This window comes from Muntiacus reevesi, chromosome 3 (assembly GCF_963930625.1).
Source record: "Muntiacus reevesi chromosome 3, mMunRee1.1, whole genome shotgun sequence".
NCBI classification, from domain to species: Eukaryota; Metazoa; Chordata; class Mammalia; order Artiodactyla; family Cervidae; genus Muntiacus; species Muntiacus reevesi.
In genome coordinates, this window is record NC_089251.1 from 90556858 (window position 1) to 90578863 (window position 22006).

The window sequence follows — 22006 nt, forward strand, 5'->3', positions numbered from 1 at the left end:
AACGTGCACAGAATAGAGCAGGTGACGGCAGGAGACGGGAGCTCCAGCTCCCTAGTTTGGATTCATCCCTCGTCTTGTCTGTATCTGCTGTGCAAATGTTTCTCAGGTCTAAGAGCAGGGCTCCTCTGAGGTCCAGTGCGGATCCCAGGACCAGGCTACAGAATGAGGAGGCTTTTCCTCGGGGGCTGAACCACCGCTTCCTGAGTTCTTGAGCAGGAGGCTGTTGGGATGCAGTATTAGCAGTCTGAGCGCTGGTCCTGAAGGACTCTGGGCAAGGCTTGTACCCTCTCTGGGCCTCAGTTTCCTCCCTTCAGAACAAGAGCCTGGGACCAAGTGCCCCCACCCCAGTGAGCTTTACTCTAGGACACAGTTGCAACCCTGATGAGAGGCTTTATTGCTAAAAAGTCACTGAGGGTTTTAAGTCCTCAAACACCAGCTCCTTATACCATTCCAGCAATTGCCGTGAAAGACTGGGTGGGGAGGCTGGAGCCAGGTGGGGTGTGACAGGTCTCAGATGGCTCTCAAACCACCTGCTGTTGGTCCCTTTAGTTTCAGACCCTAGCCCACCAGCCCCGGGGCCTGGCTTTTGCCTCTTCCCATAGCATGAGATACCTTAGGAGCCCAGGGGAGAAAAGGCCAGTGGTGTGGCTTCCTTTAGCTGAGCCAAGGCCCAAGCCCTTTTCCTCTACCTAGCTCCACCAGTTCCCAAATGCTATCCCCAAATCCTGAACAGCAGAATTCCTGGATTTTCCCTTCCCAGCCCAGAGTTGCTTATGGCTAGAATGTGGGACCAACTCTTCTACCAGAAGGTCCAGGGCGGTTGCAGCAGCTCAAAGGTGGGGATGCTGGTGACATTGACTGGGATGGAAATGATGGCCCAAGGCAGCCCATGCTGTTCCAGGGAGCGGCGGATCATGTAGCTGGGAGGGCATGAAGAGAGGTGGTGATGGTCACTTTCTTGGCACCCCATCATGCCCCACTGTCCCCATTACTCTGGGAGTTCCAGAGCCTGAGGACTTTTTTGGCCCTCCAACCAGGGCACCCCAAGATGAGGCTTGTGGGTAGGGTCTAGTAATTGCCCTTGACCTCCCCGAGTTGTGGCACCCAGCTTGGTGCTAATACAGCCAGAGACAAGGACCCCTCACCCATCTCGGCCGAGCAGGAAGAGGGCAGGGATGTCAGCTGTGCGCTGGGTACTGTCCTGGATCATCTCCACGTAGAAGCTGTCATTGTCAACCGCGTTGTCAGAGATGATCACTGCCCGCCCGCCGTGCTCCTGCACCACCCGGGTCTTGGAGAGGAAGGAGCAGCCCCTGGAAGAGGTGATGATGAGACCAAAGAAAAGGCAGGGTTCTAGCTATCCCCGCTCCAGACCACCAACCCAGGAGGGTGAAAGAAGGACTGACCGTGGAGGACTGTTTTTTTAATAGAGGCTCACAAGTAAATGGCCAAAGGCTTGGATAATTTTAAGACATTTCTTAAAAACTCTTAAAAAGATGAGTTATTTAAAAACAGTTATTTCAAAGTATCACTACCAACACTGATCTCAGACCCTCCCCTGGCGCCTGTGCCTGTCCGCGCCTTACCCCCTCTCCACCAGCGCGATCTGGTCCTGGATGAAGAAACCGTTGCTGAGTTCCCCGCAGGCCTCTGAAGGTTCCGCAGGGACAAGGTGAATCTGCTCATACCTTGTGTGCTGAAAGATTTAAACAGGTGAAAGTGTGGGGCGGGGTTAGGACCGAGCTGATCATTCCATCGTGTCAGCTCCTCAAAAATTTGAAGGAAATGCATGATTTCTGTGTGCTGGATGCTTGAGCACTTTGACTCAATTCTCACAGTTGTTTGGTTGTCCTATCCCACCCTCCCTTTTTGTCTTTTTTTTTTTTAAATCAAATCTTTATTTTATTTATTTATGTTTTCCACCCTCCCTGTCACAGACACAGGGAAGTTGCTATGGACCCAGTCACACATTAATAGTTCAGTAGTGGAGCTGGCAGAGCCTTTGGCTTTTTTTTTTTTAACTACTTCATGTCCCTAAGAAGACAGTTTTTCCCTCTGTGATGCCCAGGTCTGTATTATACCCAGAGGAACAGCCAGAAGCCCTTCCTTCCTGGCTCTGTAGCCCCTGGAAGACAGAGCTGGATTCTGTCCCCTTCTCTGTCCCAGCACTCAGGTATTGATTGAATTGATGAAGGTCACCTCAACTTAGTAGGGGGAAATGTGGAGACAGCATCAGAGATGAGGGGGCCTCCCTGAACTTACAAAGATACCACCAAAGTCCTTGGCAGGCGTGGCTGTGAAGATGTATCGAATGTCCCCAGGACTCAGCACTTGAAAGTACAAATAATCATGGATGCGTAAGCCTGAAAGGTAAAAGGTACAGGTGAGAAGCCTCCAGGGGAAAAGCTGGTTCAGGTTCAGATCATGGACCGTATGCCTTCAACTAGGCTGGCTATGGTCTGGGCCCAGAGACCCAGCTTCCGCCAACTGTATCCTTGAAGAAGGTAGGATATAGATGGTCTCTGCCCTGGGGAGGATAGAACTGATGCAGACAGAGTTAGTGACCCCAGAGATTTACAGCTGTTGCTGCTTACACAGGTGAGCCAGGGAGACAGAGTTCCAGTGTTACCTCTCTGAGGGTTAATTCATCTTTGCTCTGAGGCAGACTTGAGAGTTTCAAGGTGGTAGATGTGGTAGCTGTTGTAAAAAAAAAAAAAAAAATCTGGTCCCACTGCCATTTCCCCCTCGTCCAGTCACTACCATTTCTTGTCCTAGCTGATGCAGCTTTTTAACTGGTCTATCTTAGCCTCCATTCTTGCTCCCTAAGGTCCATTCCCCTTACAACTGCCAGGAATTTCCTTAAAATGTCTTAAAGCAGATATGATCATGTTACCACTGCCAGAGCTTCAATACCCTTCAAGGACTTTCTTTTGCACTTAAAACCTAAACTCTAGTCTGCAAGGCCCTGCTTGATCTGGCCATTGGCTACCCCAACCTCGTCTCTTCCCTTCCTATGTTCTAACTACACTGGCCTCCAGTTTCTTCACATCTCCAGGTCTTCTCGCAAGTTCCCTCACCATACCACACCTCTGCCTCTTTATAGGGCTCACTCCTATTCATCCATCAGATCACTTTCTCAGAGAAACCTGCCTTGTGACTGCCCTCCCTTTATGCCCCTTCAAAAATGTACTTTGTCTCCAATGACACTTTTAACATAATTTGGAATTATTTTTGTTTGTTGTCTATCTCCTGCACTAGAACAAGGACTTAAGTTTGTAATTTCATGAAACAGATCAGCAGCCCAGGTGGGATGCATGAGTCAAGTGCTCGGGCCTGGTGCACTGGGAAGACCCAGAGGTGGAGAGGAAGGTGGGAGGGGGGATCGGGATGGGGAATACGTGTAACTCTATGGCTGATTCATATCAATGTATGACAAAACCCACTGAAAAAAAATAATTAAAAAAAAATACTGTATCCACATTATCTAACATAGTCGCTAGACTATAATTGGTGCTCTAAAAGGTTGTTTAGTGAATGAACAACTATTTCCAGCAGAGAATTGCCAGAACAACTAGATTTTTCTGGGATGTGGATCTCTTTAGTACCAAAATGTAATGTTTTACCTGAACTGAAGTCGCTGGTTTCCTTAGCCCAGAGAGATTGAGTAATGTGAAAGGGTGGAAGCTTCTGCCACAAGTCACTACTGTGTGTCAGGGCTGGGATCGACTGTGGCTTTAGCTGTCCTTTTCTACGTCCTAATCAGCCACCAGGTAGAGGTCCGCTGGTTTGCTACTGGGCTACACATACAGCCTTTTGTCCTGGGAGTGGAGGCTTCCCGTCAAATAGAAATACACTCCCAGGAGGCCTTCCTGGATTAGCACTAAAATTCCCCTCTTCCCTACACATCTCTGCCTAGCCTTTGTATCCTCTGATCTGGTAAATTAAGTGTAGATATACACATGTGCTCACGTATGTATATGGGAGTATGTTTATGTTCTCGTGTAGGTGCAAACAGGTTTGGTGTGTACGTATGTTCTAAGTGCGTGTCAAGCCCACATATAGCAATGTGTAGTCCCATTTATGTATGTGAGTGCTCACATATTTCCAGCTTGTAGTACCCCTAGGTGTTCCTTGTTCTTCGCCCCCCCTCAGCCACCTAAGTCGGCGCTAGTGGGGGTAGGGGGAACCTTCCTTCGACGTGGGTAGCTGGGGACTCACAGCCCAGCCTCAGGCCGCCCCCAGTTAATCTCCCTGGGGACCACTACCCACCCACTCCAGGTGCCAGTGTCTGGACCTGCCTTGCTCCGAACTCGCGGGGTCCCCAAGGTGACCCGGGGCCCCCGGCCCAGGACGCGCTCAAGCTGGTCCGCCAGCCCCGCCCTGAAGCGTAGCCCCGCCCGTTGCTGCTCACCGTGGGCCGCGACGCACGCGGGGAGCCAGAGCACGAGACACCACCAGCCCGCGGCGCCGGGGACCATCTCCAGGGCCCGGCCGGGCGCCGCGCTTCTTCCAGCCACCCCGCCGCGCGTACCTAGCCGGACTTCGGCCTGACAGCTGCTCTGGCCTCCCGCCCCCGGACCCGCTCACGCCGTCGGTTGGCTGACCGGAATGAGGACTAGGACTTATTGGCTCTGAGGCCTGCTTATGTAGCCGCATTTTCCGCCCCTACGCCCTAGCCCACTTCCTATTGGTCGAGAGAAGTGAGGCCGAGGGCTGATTGGTCTAAACTCTTAACTGCCGGCCCCCGCCCCAGCATTTCTCATTTTGGGTTAGACTCTGCCGGACCTCTCTGGCAGAGGGCGGGCCGGGGAGGCCGCGGGAACTGAGAATGGAAGACCCGCAGGACTCGCCTCAGCCCCGAAAAGTCTTGGCTAGTCAGCTTGTGCGTTCTCGGCCGAATCCTCACCGCGGCCGTATCGCAAGGCAACGACTTATCTTCTAGCTGTGCTTTCCTTTTTCCCACCCTCTCCTTGGGAAGGCATTCGCCTAGCGCCCAGGTGGTGTCGGGCGACCCCTGCTCTGCTCATCCTCTGCCTAGTTCCACTGGCGTTTGCGCGCTGGTAGTCAGTAGGCTCTGGGGATGTGGCCTGATGTACCCGACCCTCGAGGAAGCTCTGACAGTGCCAAACCAGAAAACGAGCATTCGGGCCAGGTGCCCACGTGATTTTGGATACCTAACCTCTCAGCCTCAGTTCCCTCATCTGTAAAGTGGGCGTGATCGTGGTACTACCAAAACGATAGAGTTCAACAACGAGCTCACTTACGTCAAATGCTTAGTTAAAGCCTCTCAGTAAGCAGTCAATAAATATATGCGTTTATTGCAACCCTTGGTCTTGGGAGATAGGGGGAATGGAATTAGTGGCTGACGCGGCCAAGCAAGGATTCTACATGCTATACTGGCACCATGGAAAACCGGCGAACCTTCCTTTACCAACGATTCTCTTAGCTCTCGCCGAGGCCCAGCCTCTGACCCTTCTAGCCACGCCGACTCTGTGGTAGCGAACCATAGAGTGGCGGAAGTGGCCCACCCCTTCCTCTCCCAGTCCAACGGCTTTGTGAAGCTTCTGGGGATTTCTCTGGCGCGGAGCATTGTGGGGTTGCTGGTCGTCCCGGGCGCGGAGAAGAAGAGTAGCCGGCCACTGGATTAGCTTACAAGATGATGGTGAGTCGCATCTCGGTCATCCGGCCCCATCCACTGCCATCTGGTCGGTAGCTGGCGCTGCCTGGCCTAGGCCAGTCTCGTAGAACCTTCTCCTGCTTATTGACTCGGTTCTCGCCCCGACCCTCTGTCTGTGAGGGACCCCGGCCCGCCACCGCCTGTTGGGCCCGGCCCGGAGCAGCTGCTCTCAGCGACGGTTTTGTGGGGCTCAAGAGGAGGCTCCGGTCGGGCCGGCTGGGGACTACAAATCCCAGGGTGCTTCGGGGCCTTGAACCTGCGTCGGTCACACAGTTTTCGGAGCCCCCCATAATCATGACCTGGGGCAAATGACTGCGGGTTGAGCGTGCATGCGTGGTCCAGGGCCAGACTTGGAAGCTTTGGCTGTCTTGAAAAATGCGGGTGTGAAGGAGGGTACTTCCTAGAACCGGCAGAGGCAGCATGGGGACGGAGCCCAAGGTCTCAGCTCTGGTCTCATTGCCCCGCTCCCTGCCCCCTTGCTGCTGCATAATTGAAAACAGATCCTTCTGCTCGTACTCCGGTTGTCATCCTTTCATTCATTAACTAAACGCATTTTGTTGTTCAGTCGCTCAGTCCTGTCTGACTCTTTGCGACCCCATGGACTGCAGCACGCCAGGCTTCCCTGTCCATCACCAGCTCCCGGACTTGCTCAAACTCATGTCCACCGAGTCGATGATGCCATCCAACCATCTCATCCTCTGTCGTCCCCTTCTCCTGCCCTCAATCTTTCCCAGCATCACAGTCTTATCCAATGAGGCAGTTCATCGCATCAGGTGGCCAAAATATTGGCGCTTCAGCTCCAGCATCAGTCCTTCCAATGAATATTCAGGGCTCATTTCCTTTAGGATTGAGTGGTTTGATCTCCTTGCAGTCCAAGGGACTCTCAAGAGTTTTCACCAGCACCACAGTTCGAAAACACCAATTCTCCAGCACTCCGCCACCTTTATGGTCCAACTCTCAGATCTGTACATTACTACTGGAAAAACCATAGCTTTGACTATACAGACCTTTGTCGGCAAAGTGATGTCTGTGCTTTTTAATATGCTGTCTAGATTTGTCATAGCTTTTCTTCCAAGGTACAAGGGTCTTTTAATTTCATGGCTGCAGCCACAATGCACAGTGATTTTGGAGCCCAAGAGAATAAAGTCTGTCACTGTTTCCACTGTTTCCCCATCTATTTGCCATTAAGTGATGGGACTGGATGCCATGATCTTCGTTTTTTGAATGTTAAGTTTTAAGCCAGCTTTTTCACTCTCCTCTTGCACCTTCATCAAGAGCCTTTTTAGTTGCTTTCTGCCATTAGGGTGGTGTCATCTCCATATCTGAGATTATTGCTGTTTCTCCCACTAATCATGATTCCAGCTTGAGCTTCAGCCAGGCATTTTGCATGATGTACTCTGGATATAAGTTAAATAAGCAAGGTGACAGTATACAGCCGTGACATACTCCTTTCCCAGTTTGAATTAGTCGGTTGTTCCATGTCTGATTCTTAGCTGTTGCTTCTTGACCTCATACAGGTTTCTCAGGAGGCAGTTAAGGTGGTCTAGTATACTCATCTGTTTAACATTTTTCCACAGTTTGTTGTGATCCACACAGTCAAAGACATTAGCATAGTCAGTGAATCAGAAATAGATGTTTTTCTGGAATTCCCTTGTTCTGTGATCCAGCAGATGTTGGCCATTTGATCTCTGGTTCCTCTGCCTTTTCAAAATCCAACTTGTACCTTTGGAAGTTCTTGGTTCATGTACTGTTGAAGCTTAGCTTGAAGGATTTTGAGCATTAGTACCTTGCTAGCAAGTGAAATGAGCACTGCTGGGTGGTAGTTTGAACTTTTAGTACCTACTGAATGTACTAGGCCCCTAGTACAGCTTCTGAGGTGCAACTCTCAACCAGGAGAATGGGCAGGGCACTGGGGATGATGCATCAGAGGTGAGAAGACCCAGCCTCTGACCCTATCTGCCCTTCCAGATGTGACATTAGATGGCTTTTCTAGTTGGCCACCTAATTCTCTGTCTCCTTTTCTTTAGAGAAGCAGGTGAATCCTGGAGGCCGTCTGTAGCCCTCCTCCCCTCTTCCCTTCTGTGGCATCCCTTTCTCCAGCTCGGAGCTACAGGTACCTTCCATGGATCCCAAACGACTGTGGTGGTGTCCCCTGAGCTGATGTTGAACAGGGCCAGCTTTTAAGTGTTTGAGGTGAAACCCTGACCTGTGCTCCCTGGGCACTTGGCAGTTCACTTGTTCATTTTTCTCCGTCCAATTCAGTTCTCTGTTCTTTTGCTACTTCCTCAGCTTCTGCCTCACCTAGTCATATGTCAAACTGACAGCTATCAGATGTTCATGCTACCAAAGGCCCTGAGAATCCTGCTTGTACCTGAGAGAGTAGGAACCTGGTGTTAATCTGGATACCCTCTCTGCCTTTCATGCACCCAGTACTGCCTTTTTCAGTCTGGCTTCAGTGTTACCTATCCCCTGAAGTCATCTTTGCCTCATGCAGTGGCAGCATAGTAGAACACTTGAGAGGAAGGGCTCTGGAGCCACCCTGAATGCCTGTGTTTGATAGCTTAATAGATGTGTGACTTTGAGTGTGCTATTATATTTCCGGCCCCTAAAATTCTTCTGACTTGTGATAAAACCCTTTGCCGAGAGGCCCCAGACCACCACCTCGGCTTTTTCCTGAGCTGATACCTGCTCTGTTTCCTTGCTTAATTGACTTTTGGTAGCTCTCCTTTTTGTGTGTGAAACTTAAGTCACCAAGAACTCTTCTTGCTGTTATTTGGTACCTGGTATTGAATTGGTACCTGATACTCTGGAAGTCTTCTGGGATTGAAAAAGAGGTAAGAGGGTTCCTCAAAAAGCTCAGTCCTATGACTTTGGTACAACCACACAGAAGGTATTGATTTGTTCTTGCCTTGGTGTTCAGCACTGCATGTCTTAGCGTATGAATACCTGTTGTTTCATAGAGCATCAAACTAAATAATGCTTATCAAAAGTTTTTAAGTAGAATGAAGACCATTAAGCTGAAATTAGCAAGCCTTTCATGATAGATACCCTTGGCAGATTGTTGGATTCTGCTGTTGTTTCTTCACTTGAGTAACAATGTGGTTGGAAAGTAACTTAAGGACACGAGCTGGGCTTGCCCTCAGAGAACTGACAGAAGAGGTACCATCCTGATTTACCTAGCTTGGCTCAGTCCAGCCCTGCCACCTTTCCCTCCCCAAGGGATCTCTGTACAGCCTGCCATTTCTGTAGGGCCCATAAAGCACAGGAACTTCGGACAACGTGGTCAGCTGCTTCCAAGCCCTTCTTGCTTGTACTTAGGAAGTCTCAGTGAATTTAGTGTCACCATACTGCCGATGCTTTTCCAAAAATAAGAACAGATTGCCACATTACTTCATGATGTGTATAAAGCACTTTCAAGTGTATTTGACCCTTGAATAACTCTGGGAGTTAGGGGACCACACTCTGCTAAGTCAAAAGTTTGCATATGATTTAGTTAGCCCTCCATGTCTGAATTTCTCTGTATCTGAGGATTCAACCAACCTCAGACAGTGTAGTATTATAGTATTTACTGCTGAAAAAAATTCAGGCATAAGTGTACTCACACAGTTCAAACCATGCTGTTCAAGGTTCAACTGATAATGTAATTGGAATTTTCAGCACCAAAAGCTTCTGTATATCGCTTTATATGTGGCCAAATCTAGGCACTCTACACATTGAAATTAGTGTAGTCCTTACCTTGGTGAAGCTTGTACTTTAAGATGGATGGCTTGAGAAATGAGCAGAGAGAGTTATGGGATCCCCTGTTCCCAGTGCCCATGTTAACTACTGTTGAGAAGAATGGCAGCTCTGAGGAATTGCTGGCCTAGTGGTAAGAAAGTGGTTTTGGTAGAACGTGGCAGTGTGGCTCTTGTAGGTGGGGTATAATTTGGAGTTAGAAGTGAGAAAAAGTTTATAAAAACATTGGATAAGTTAGATTGGTGGGGGTGAAAGACTGTTGAATGGACTAGGAAGGGATTAAGACTCAAGTTGGTTTTTGATTGATAGTGTAAATCTCTGTTGGGGCAGGATTGGACCAGAGATGACTTGAGGCTGCCCTGAGAAATGATTTAGCAGGACTGGGAGAAGGGGATCCCTTTGGGGGACCCATTTTTCCTTGCAAGGGACCCGAAGGAATTCTGAGAGTACAGAGAAGCCACTAAGTAATGTATGATATGTTTCTTAGGAAAAGTTGAAACAAAACAAAATACCCAAGTTTGAAAACTTTCTTTACTACCACTTTCTTACTTATTCGAGTTTGTTGTGCGTCTTTCTCGCCTATTTTTGTGCAGTTGCTGATTATATCTTGCCTCTTATCATTATTTTTTTGTTTTCTTCCCCCAGTGTAAATTGGACTATATCATTACTCTGCTAAAAGTTTTTCCAGGGCATCCCTTCTTTGTAGGAATAAAATCTATAAACTCCTTACCATAATCTGCAGATGAGTAGTGATTTGATTCCTGTCTGCTTCTTCAACTTCATTCCAGTCTTTTGCTTACTCACTACCCTCCAGCTACAGTGGCCAAAGAAGTCAAATTTTTAAAGAAATTGTTCAGTTAATGTGGAGTCAGCCTCATGAGTTGTTTGACTTTCTAGTTTGTGAATTTCTGACTCTTTTTGTTGGACTGAGACAGCCTGATGCTTTTCTATGTCTACCCTGCTCGAACACCTGAAATATCCCCAGGGGTGGACATGGGCAGGGACTGTCAAACTTTATATTGCAATCCACAGTAAGAAATAAATTTCGAAGCATAGGGTTGCAGAGGGTCAGACCCAACTTTGGGACTAAATGACAACATAGGCTAATTGCACACACTTAACTAACATAACAAAAGTTTTGAAACAGTGTTTACACTTATCTGTTTTACATACATAAAATCAGTCATAAGAGAACAGTGACTGTTGTGGAGACCAATGCAAAATAGAGAAGAACTTGTTTAGGGTGTCTGGTTGGAGATTGGTCACAGGAAAGCTGTGTGGAAGCAGCATGAGAGATGGAAACATTGCGGGACAGATGAGAGTTGTCACTTTGTGAGACAGGACAGACATGCCGTGTGTTTATCTGCCTGGCCATTTCCCACTCCAGCTAGCATCATCGGTAACACTGCCTGCCTCGGCATCTCTGGGACAACGTCTGAAGCTCTTGGCATCTCTTTTTGCATCAGTGCCCCTTCTACTTCTCTGCGATTAAGCTCTCATGCAGTTAATTGGATGTTTTCTGGAGGGTGAGCGCTGAGTATGGCCTGCTTCCTCCTCTGCCGTGGCCTGATTCCTCAACCCAGGAAATAGGGTCAGAAGTTGAAAGGGCTATGCTTTTTCAACTGGGCACTGAAGAATACGTTATTTGATTTGTTCTTTTTGACTAAATCAGTGCTTCTCAAACCATTTTCTGGTACATCTGCAGAGTATGCCATTTCTGGGGGTAAGGCTGTTAAAGGAATAGATGTAGTGGATGGACATTGGGGGAATGTGGTTTAAAGGGGCCTCCAGGTTTTGTTTTGTTTTTTTAAGTGAATTGCTCTTTCTTCTCTAGCCCACACCAGTTATCCTGTTGAAAGAGGGGACTGATAGCTCCCAAGGCATCCCCCAGCTTGTAAGTAACATCAGTGCCTGCCAGGTGATTGCTGAGGCTGTCAGAACTACCCTGGGCCCCCGTGGTATGGACAAGCTCATTGTGGATGGCCGAGGTAAGTGCAGAGTTTCTCAGACCAGTGTGCAGAAGAGGAGGGTCCTCTAAAGTGTTTGGGGCCAGCAGAGATTGGCAACAGAAATTCCTCTGCTTTTAAGATCTCTGAAGGATTGCTTACTATGAAGCTGCTTCTTTTCCTACATTGTCCTGAATGCTGAGCCTCTTGGGAATACATGGGAGAAGCCAGGTTCAGGAATCTTGCCTTATAGAGAGATTTGGCCTAGAAACATGAAATAGAACCTTCCTAAGTTGCCTGTGGTCACTCCTATTGTATCATGTTGCTGAGACAAATTCTGCATTTTGTTTTAGTGTATTAATTTACAAGTGAAATACAAGGGTATCAACTGTTAAGAATATCTAAATGATTATTCATTCTTATTTTTTAAAGTGTTTTCTACAGTAGAGGTTTACTATTCAAGGAAAATGAAGAGTTCATGGTTTTTGGAAATATGTGATTTTAGGTGGCCCTTTGTGCCCAGAGCTAAATCTATAAAAAGATCAGTTCATTCCCACCACGAGACTTTCTGTCCTGTCCCAATAAAGTGTATATGGGCTCCAAGTCCAGCTCGAAGTCAGAATTTAAGAAAAGATCTTTACATTTTTACTTTGTGTTTGTCCCTTTAAAGGCAAAGCAACAATTTCTAATGATGGGGCCACAATTCTGAAACTCCTTGATGTTGTCCATCCTGCAGCGAAGACTTTAGTGGACATTGCAAAATCCCAAGATGCTGAGGTAGGAAAATCAAGTCCATATGTTTCAGTGGAGATTGAAACACATGCCTATTTGTTCCTTTGCTCTTCTTTCTTTAAGCATTTTTATTTTATATCTAAAACCATAATTTCACAAATACAGGTTTGTAAAACTATGTAGATGGAAATAATAGCCCTTTAAAATTCCTTCTGTTCTACTGTGTGTGGCTCAGATCTCAGGACCAGGCCTGTGTGCTTTCTTTCATATGAGTTGCTCAGTAAATAATTTAACCTCTCATCTGTTGGTTGCCTTATAAGATGGGGTTGGAGATTGTTTCCAGTTCACTTTTTTCTTTCTTAAAAAAAAATTTATAGTAGTAAAACACACATAGCATAAAATTTGCCCTTTTATGTTCCTGTCAGTGACATTAACTTGTCTTTGCCTTTTTAAAAATCATTTCTAACACTGGAGTCTTGATAATAAATATTGAGAGAGACAAGCTTGCATTTCAGAGTGTTACAGATAACATCCTGAAGTTATTTTAAAAGGTCTATTAGGACCCTGTAACCTGGAAAACAGTATGGCAATTTTCAACAAAGGAATACGTTTCTGTCTAGGAATTTGACAGCTTAAACCCTTTGCCACAGTAACTTTTTTTTTCTCCTTAAAATCTCTTACATTCCAGAGAAACATAAATGAGTTAAAAGTGAATTTCTTCTATATCACAGGTTAACCAGTTCTCTAAAAAAGCTCTTTTCTCAAAGAAAAGGGGAAGCAGAGGGTGAAAAAAGCTCTTATTCTTTTTCTCCTTTATTAAAAATAAAGTTTAGATCCCATTATTGAAAATTGCTATTAAGAAAAACAGGCTCATAATCTGCTTATTCCAAATAGTGTTTAAAATACAAAAGACTTTGATCCTTAGAGGTTTGTTTTGTGAACGCTTGTAGAATTTGTTCCCATTTATCTCATACCTTTTGCTACCATTATTTGTTATTTGTGACATATTAGCATTATAATATTATAAGCATGTATACTGTGTTACTGATCATAGTACCTTGTCCATAGTAAATAAGTTCTTGGTTAATTTGTGTATATGATTTCATATTCTGGGGAAATTTGTCCAGATCAACCCTCTTTGGAGAATGGGCCTGGCTGGGGAATTAGTTTTGTGGCCCAGGACCATTTGATGGAATGAATATCTACCCAGCAACACCCCAGTTTAAATGGATAGATTGCCTAGAAAACAGAGTTAAGGAGTTTTATTCCTGAACATGAGTGGATGTGAGTTTCCTATCATCCTGTTCCAGGTCGGTGATGGCACCACCTCAGTGACCCTGCTGGCTGCAGAATTTCTGAAACAGGTGAAACCCTACGTGGAGGAAGGTTTGCACCCGCAGATCATCATCCGAGCTTTCCGCACCGCCACACAGCTGGTATGGGAGTGCTAGTGAACCTGGGCCGTTTGTGCACCTTTTTGTTTCTCTTAGGGTACAGTCTATATTGGGTTGTAGAGGGTCTGGGGACAACATTTCTTGAATATTTTCTGAATTCTACTCCATAGAAATCTCAGTTCTATCATTCAGTAGCTATTGACTAGGTGTATTACTTAGTCTCTTTAAGCTTCAAGTTTCCTGACAGACTATGATGTAGACAAATCACAGGCTCTCAGTAAGTGAAAGCTGTTCTGTTTTTATCGAGTATTTCATAGCGCATCTTGAGACATTGCTTTTATTGACCTTTGACTTTCATTCTTTAACTTGGGGTAAGTCAGTTCCTCTTCCCCTTACTTTCTTTACTGTCTCTGTTTCGGGGTGGTGACATTAAAATGAAATTATATGTGAAAGGTAAGTATGAAAGGATATCTTTTGAAAAAGAAGGCTTTGAAAAGAGACAGTGTTTAATATACAAATATGTGTATCATATATTACATAACATAGTTCATATATAAAGTACTAAAAGTTGTCACGAATGCTATTCTATGCCTACTCTCTATCACTGGTGCTGTTGTATGCCTGCTCTACATTTCTAATTTTGGGCCTTTTTCTAAACTAGAGATTTATATTTTTCTGGGCAGCTATAAGACTTAGAAATATTATTTCAGCTGTTGAGGGGAAATACTTAAGATTTGGGAGTAAACAGATTAGGGACTAGCAAGAGAGATTGGGATCCACTTTTCCAGTTTGTTTTTAACGTGACTCACCCAGTTTCTGTTCTTGGCAGGCAGTTAACAAGATCAAAGAGATCGCGGTGACTGTGAAGAAGGAAGATAAAGTGTAAGTTTGCAGTGAACTTTGTCAGAACCTTGACTTCCCATGGCCAGATTGGATGCAGAAGTGTGCTGGAATACCTTGCATGGACTGGGCCTGTTTGGCTCTTGCTAAACCCCTTGCTGTGCCCCAATCCGTGTTGTACAACAGAGGCTGTAGACTGTAGTTTAAAAGCTGTCACTCATGAGGTCTTTGACTGCAGTCACCATCTGTCACTGGTAATCTGCCCTAAAGATTCAGAAGACAAAGTGTTGAGGGCTGAATTTAGAGGCTAGGATAGAAACCATCTCCACATTGCAATACAGTCTGATAAGAGGGGCTTTCAAGGCCTGATGCAGGTCCCACCCTTGTGTCCCAGGGAGCAGAGGAAGCTGCTTGAGAAATGTGCCATGACTGCTCTGAGCTCCAAGCTGATCTCCCAGCAGAAAGCCTTCTTCGCTAAGATGGTGGTGGACGCAGTGATGATGCTTGATGATTTGCTACAGCTTAAAATGATTGGAATCAAGAAGGTGCAAGGTGGAGCCCTAGAGGTGAGCCTGCTGAGGCCTCCGTAGGAGGCTCTTGCTTTCACATTGACCCTTTACATTGACCCTTTAGGCAGCTTGGTGTAGGAGGACAGCACATATTAGAGGAATAGAGAGAACGCACTTGGGCTGGAAGCCAGATTGAAGCTGTGTTCCTCATACTGTGGCTATAAGCTGTCTCCTGTAGGTGCATTTTGTAACCTTCACAGACTTGTATTACTTGTCAGCAGAATGGAAGGATGAACTGGCTGATTTTCAGAATCTCAGTGTTAATGTCGGAGGGGACAGGGCTAGCTCTGATAAATTGTCTAAAACCTGCTCAATAAATATAAGTACTTTTCAGTTCATTCTTCTCCAAGTGGTACAGGCAGGCTCTCCCTTCTTTTATTCATTTATCTTGAACAGATAATACAGAAGTCAAACTATAGAAAGTCCTAAAGGAGAAAAGAAATGTCTCCTACACCACTCCTGCCCCAGAAACCACTATTAACTGTGTGTGTGTTCTTCCAGACTGTGCGTCTATAAGTATAAACATAAATATTGTTTTCTGAAACGAATGCTCACTTGTAATACATAGTGTCCTGCAACTGGCTTTTGTTTATTTAACAACATATTTTTTTCACTTATTTAAATTAAAATAGTGACTAGTGACTAGTGTTTACTGTATTTGCACAGCACAGTTGCATTTTCATTCTGTTCATCTCCCTCCTCTTCTTCTGTCATGGCACATGAGTGGGATGAGATTCCCTTTATGTAATAAAGCTGTAAAGAATCTGAAAGTCATCTGAGCCATTCCCATTCCTTCGGCCCCCAAATGATTGTGTTTCAGCCCATTCTCTACGACATGGCTTGCTGACATTGTCTTTACACACTGCTTTGATCTCAGTGTTCCATCTTCTGTTCCAGAAACCCTTGAGATTAAATTGGCATTCACTAAACTATGGATCAGAACTGTAATTTTAACTGGTACGAAAGTCAGGGGCTCCAAGCCACACATACGTTCAGTCTGTCTCTTTTACTAGTCCTTTGTCCTGGTAATGCACCCTTCCTCCAATCTTGCATCCCTTAAATTCATTCTATTTTTTGCTGCAGGGTGAGGTTCCTCAGTTTACACTCTGTGTATAAAGCCGTTTGGGGTTCTACATTGCCCATAAGATAAGAGTCAGGCCTTAGCAGAGCCTTTAAGATTCTCCTAAACTTGTCCCTGGCCTCTCTTCTCCCCTCTACCCTCTTGTTTTGTATTCCAGCAACTGCTAATGGCTTTTCATCCCCTGATTGTACCATACTGCCTCTGCCTGTTGGGAACATCTCTTTCGTTTTCTGTTTGACTAATTTCAGCGCATCCATCTTGATTCAGCTCAGGCATCACCCCCTTTAGGAGGCTATGGATTTGAATGATGTAGGAATCTGTTCCCTGATAGGCTACAGTACTATGAATTATAGACTAAAATTGTAGATTAGTACTATCAGAAAACACATAGATCATCAAACAGAATACAGTTTTTAAAATTGTTATTTTGTCGACATTTAGTTGATTTACAGTGTTGTGTTAATTTCTCCTGTTCAGCAAAGTGATTGTTATGCATACCTAATTATTTTTCATACTCCTTTCAATTATGATTTATCACTGAATATTGACTATAGTTGCCTGTGCTGTATAGTAGGACCTTGTTTACTCATTCTGTGTAATAGTTTGCGTGGTAACCCCAAACTCCTGACCCATTTCTCCTCCAACCCTCCACCCTCATGGCAACCACAAGTCTGTTCACTTTGTGAGTGTTTCTGTTTCATAGATAGGTTCATTTGTGTTGTATTTTAGATTCTACATGTAAATTATATCATACGCAATTTGTCTTTTTCTTTCTGACTTCACTTCCTGAATACACCCTTCTTTATGGAGTGGGAGGAAATGACTAGGTCATTTAATAAGAGATCTTAGATTGAGCCTGCCTTCTCATAGTGTTAAAGTCACTCCCATGTGCCATGTGCTTTCTGTTATGCCCTTATGTTAAATCTAACACACAGCAAGCTCTCTTTTGGAATGAGTGGTGTAGTAGTTCATATTTTGAGGGATCGAGATGGGAGAAGCCCCAGTGATCACTTGAGAACTGCAGGAAATTTCTGACTCTTATGACCTCTTGTTTTCATTTCCTAAAGAGGGGAACCATCTAGGCTACAGCACACAGGTATGTGTGCGCGCAGGTGCAGTACAGGTAGGAGGGATAGGCGCACGTATGTGCAGTGAAGCTTGGGAGGTATAGAGCGGGAACCTCCGACAGTGCGTCCCTTGGCGCGTGTGTTTTGGAGTCAGTCTTAAAGGAGAGCCCAGGCAGGCCTTTCCCATGCTTAGTCTCTGCGAGCCGAGTGGTTTCCTTATCCTGAAGGGACAGCCAGAATAAGCGTTTATATTTTTCCTAGCATTTAGGAGGATGGAGAAACTTTGTTACAGTAGTGGAATTAAAACCATAATTAACCCTTTCAGGTTCACAGAAATGGACATGCATTAGTCCAGCACACCACTAACTTGATTTTCTTTCATACCAGTACTGAACTGTTGAACCGTCTGATTTTTTTAAACAGGAATCCCAGCTTGTTGCTGGTGTTGCATTCAAGAAGACTTTCTCTTATGCTGGGTTTGAAATGCAACCCAAAAAGTACCATAATCCGATGATTGCCCTTTTAAATGTTGAGCTCGAGCTGAAAGCTGAGAAAGATAATGCGGAAATCAGAGTCCACACAGTTGAGGTAGGTCCTCCCAGCTGGCAGCGGCATGAAAACGGGCAGCATTCTGGGCCAAAGCCGTGGGCCTTCGTGGTCATCTTGGGCTAGCTCTGTTTCTCAGGCACCTTACGGGCTCCTTTCTCCTCCTGTGCCCCTAAGTGTTGGTGTGTAAATACTGGGCCCACTCTACTCACTCTGCCCTCTCTGACCTGGCCCTGAGGAGGTTTGGATAGGGCAAACCTGCTGAAATACTATCCTTTGGCCCTGGGGAAGGGGTTTGCGGGAGCCTTTCATCTATAAAATGAGCCCTGTATTTTGATTCCTCTTATTTGGGCAGATGTGAGCTCTGCCCTTCTAGACTGTTTCCCGTGCTGCTGGGAATGCTCTGCTCCCAACATTGGTATCACCAAGTCTGTCTCTCTGGAGGTAGCATTGTCACCCAGCTGTAAGCAGCTGTTCTTGGAAAATGCATCCCCAACAGAGAATTGCCCTTGAAGGAAAGGTCTTGTCATTGGGAACTCTATGGGTGCATTGCCTCAGAGGTGCTAGAACTTAGCTGGCCAAACTGCCTCACACCTTAGCAAATACCAGCTCTGGAGTAGCTCCCAGTGCTGAGATTACTTTCTGCTTTTGTGTTTGAAAGTTTAGATGGTTCCTAAGTTACCTTTAGGGTCCTTGTTTATTTGAACTGAGGGGAGTCTCTTCTGTTTACCCTCTGTTAATTCCCTAATAAATCAATATTTTCTGGGTCTCTTCAGGATTATCAGGCAATTGTTGATGCTGAGTGGAACATTCTTTATGACAAGTTAGAGAAGATCCATCATTCCGGAGCCAAAGTCGTCTTGTCCAAACTCCCCATCGGGGATGTGGCCACCCAGTACTTTGCTGACAGGGACATGTTCTGTGCTGGTCGCGTGCCAGAGGAGGACCTGAAGAGGACAATGATGGTAACCACACTTGTCACAGGCTGCTTCTAGGTCTTCCTGGCCCCAGAGGGGTTTTCACTTGCCCCTAGTGTACTGGAGTGGTATACGAATCTGGACTTGTCTTCTTCACTCTTTTTGCCGTGCACACTACAGTTCCAGTGTGTGCATACTTACTATGTAAGAGTTAATCTGACCAAACAATCAGGAAAGCGGATCTGTGAGGGAACCTGGCAGTAGTGCTGTGATAGCTGGCCAAGCTCCAGTCCTGATGCTGCTGGCCAGGTTTCCCCTCTTTTTGCCGCACCTTGCACCTGTGGAGTCTTAGTTCCCCGACCAGGGGTAGAACCTGCACCCCTGCACTGGAAGCATGGCATCCTAACCACTGGGCTGCTGGGGAAGTCCCTCCTCCCTTTCTTCCTAAGCATCTTGCCAAGGTGCTTCAAGTCTTAAAGCACTGATCATGACTTCAGTCACTGGGCTCAAAGCACCCTAGTTTAGGGAAGAGTCTATTGGGTAAGGCATCTCTTTTTAACTAGGTTTGTTTGCCCTTCATGTTTCTTCATTCTGTTTTGTTTTTTCCTCTTCCAGAGGGAGCCTTGAGGTCAAGGGTGAGAGTGGGTCATCAATTGTATCTGGGGCATCGTGGCAGTCTGACATGGGAATTGGCTTTAAAACTAGGTAGCAGGATGCTTGCTTCCCACCTCATGTGATTTGTCACTGCTAGATGATCTTGTCTTGCGTTCCTCAGGCTTGTGGAGGCTCCATCCAGACCAGTGTAAATGCGCTGTCATCAGATGTTCTGGGCCACTGCCAGGTCTTTGAAGAGACTCAAATTGGAGGCGAGAGGTGAGTGGTGGGTCTGGGCTCCCTGTTCGCTTAGCCTACGAGACTTGTCGGATGGCCTTCTGCCATCTTTGGTTTGTGGTGTATATATAACAGGTCTCCCAGGTGGCGCTAGAGGTAAAGAGCCTACCTGCCATTGCAGGAAATGAAGAAAAGCGAGTTCGGTCCTTGGGTGGGGAGGATGCCCTGGAGGAAGAAATGGCAACCCACTCCAGTATTCTTGCGTGGAGAATTCCACGGACAGAGGAGCCTGGCGGGCTACAGTAACATGTGCTACTCTCTTCTGAGGTCTTAATCTCTTGGGGTGTATCAGTGCTCAGTTATATAAAGTGTTTCAGGAAGAAGGTCAAATCGGGTCTACAGTCTGACTCCACAGTCTTTTATGCCCCTGTGGCACAGCCCTAGACCTTCCCAAGAACACGCCTTTAAGGGTGGGCTTGGAGAACTCCAGTGAGGGAAAGAAGAGCAGCTGTTGAGTGTTGGGAGGACTTGGTGAGGTCCGAACACTGTGGGTTGGCAGCAGAAAGGAGTTCACAAATACAATTTGATCCTGGGTGTAGGTACAATTTCTTCACTGGCTGCCCCAAGGCCAAGACATGCACTATCATCCTCCGTGGTGGTGCGGAGCAATTTATGGAGGAGACAGAGCGGTCCCTGCACGACGCCATCATGATTGTCAGGAGGGCCATCAAGGTACTGGACTGAGGGCTTCCAGCCTGCACAGCCCACTCTGCCTCTTGAGCTGATGCAACCCTGAATTTGCGTGGTAATCCCTTTCCTGTATATCCTGTCCTTCCATGTGGGCCCTGATTGTCTCATGGATCATAAGCATCCTCAGTCTCTCAAAATAAGTCATGCTACCTTAACTAAGACTTGTTCTTGTGAGCAACTGTGGAGCTGATGGAGTCAGCTATCACAGGGATTGTACCAGTGACCTCAATGTGTAGGTGACCTTGAAGATGGTCAGAAACCACATGGTTCACCAGATTGAAGTGGGGATGTGCTAGACGTGGTCCATGTCCAGGCTTCCTGCGGCTTGGACTGGGGGCGGGAACGAGGAACCAACCCTGTTTGTTGGCTAAAGGGCCTGTTGACTGAGTGGCCCAATTTGGCCATGGCTGGAGCTTAGACAGAGGGCTCCTTGAATTTAGAGGTGAGTCTGGTCTTTGCAGAATGATTCAGTGGTGGCTGGCGGTGGTGCCATCGAGATGGAGCTCTCCAAATACCTACGAGATTACTCAAGAACCATTCCAGGAAAGCAGCAGCTACTGATTGGGGCCTATGCCAAGGCCTTGGAAATTATCCCACGCCAGCTCTGTGACAATGCTGGCTTTGATGCCACAAACATCCTCAACAAGCTACGGGCTCGGCACGCCCAGGTGGGTTGTTCCTTTCCTTTGAGTCCAGGGACTGGGTGGATGGGGCTGGATTCTTAGCGTGTGCTGTGCTTCCTCAGGCTCTGCGTGGTCAGCCTAGCGGATGGTGCTGAAACCAAACCCAGCACCAACTGCCTGCCTCCTCTGAGGGCCAAAGGAGAGACATGGTGTCAGGACTAGTTGTTCCAGGGTTTCTTCAGTGCCTCTTGCAAGTCTGATCACTCCTTTTGGTGCACTGAGGGAACGAAGAGACACGGTAGCCTCCTGCCTGGAGGCATGTACTACCTACCGTGTGTAGTGGGTTCCTTGTGTGTTCCTCCAGCACTTGAGGGCCCTGCTGACAGGAGTCCAGCCATGGCTGTCCTGCCTCCGTGTAGAGCATGCATCTCTTGAGAATTTAGTTTGCTCCTCTGCTGTTCAGCAAGTACTCAATTTAGAGATGTTTGCTAAACGTTGTTTGCTAAATGCTCAGTATGGTGACAGCAGCACCCAGTGAGTGACCTTGCTTCTGACTTGTGTTAGAACTTTAAGCAAGTCACTTTCTCTTGTGTGTCAGTTTTCTTATCTGTAAAATGGGGGCTGAAAGTCATCCTCTTGAAAAGCATGGCTTGACATACAGTCCTCAGATGACCTGAGGGTGAGAATAGGGCCTTCCTAAAACCCAGCAGCTTGCCTGGGAGAGGCCCTGGTCAGCACTTCTCTCAGGTCTGGAGGGATGGTGGAGGGCAGGGATGGGAAGAGGCTTCCAGGCTCCTGTTGGAATGCCATTTTCCTTAGGGACATGCCAGTGGGTTCAGAGAGCCTGAGGATGCCTCACAATCTAAGTCATTGAGAGGATGTGCAGGAAGAAATCTGAGAGCAGTTCATATCATTTTCCCTCTTTTTCTACTTTTTCAGGGTGGCATGTGGTACGGGGTGGACATCAACAATGAAGACATTGCTGACAATTTTGAGGCCTTTGTGTGGGAGCCAGCAATGGTGCGGATCAATGCCCTGACTGCAGCTTCCGAGGCTGCGTGCCTCATCGTGTCTGTAGATGAAACCATCAAGAACCCTCGCTCAACAGTGGATACCTCCCCAGCTGCTGGCCGGGGCCGAGGTCGTGGCCGCCTTCACTGAGAGGTTCCCCAGCCCTCACATGAGTGGCCGGCAGGCTGTGCTTACTCTGTCTTGGTCAAATATTACAAGGAAGGGGTAGTATTTGGCCCACTCTGTTCTCACTGGAGGTTATTTAATAAAACTTCAAAGACTTAGAA

General features: G+C 46.7%; 2 protein-coding genes across 2 annotated transcripts; one reads left to right on the plus strand and one right to left on the minus strand.

The window, feature by feature from the left end:
• Window positions 1-41: 41 nt before the first annotated feature.
• PRADC1 (protease associated domain containing 1) lies at window positions 42-4603 on the minus strand. The gene is made up of 5 exons (XM_065929543.1): window positions 4412-4603; window positions 2263-2363; window positions 1587-1696; window positions 1146-1313; window positions 42-920 (listed from the first exon to the last, which is right to left on the minus strand). The coding sequence occupies exons 1-5, from the start codon at window positions 4476-4478 to the stop codon at window positions 800-802; spliced, it is 567 nt and encodes a 188-aa protein (XP_065785615.1). The 5' UTR covers window positions 4479-4603; the 3' UTR covers window positions 42-799.
• Window positions 4604-5508: 905 nt separating this feature from the next.
• On the plus strand, window positions 5509-22006 carry CCT7 (chaperonin containing TCP1 subunit 7). The gene is made up of 12 exons (XM_065929544.1): window positions 5509-5662; window positions 11247-11400; window positions 12029-12135; window positions 13401-13526; window positions 14314-14366; window positions 14719-14890; window positions 17465-17629; window positions 18364-18552; window positions 19280-19377; window positions 19935-20067; window positions 20547-20753; window positions 21648-22006. The coding sequence occupies exons 1-12, from the start codon at window positions 5657-5659 to the stop codon at window positions 21867-21869; spliced, it is 1632 nt and encodes a 543-aa protein (XP_065785616.1). The 5' UTR covers window positions 5509-5656; the 3' UTR covers window positions 21870-22006.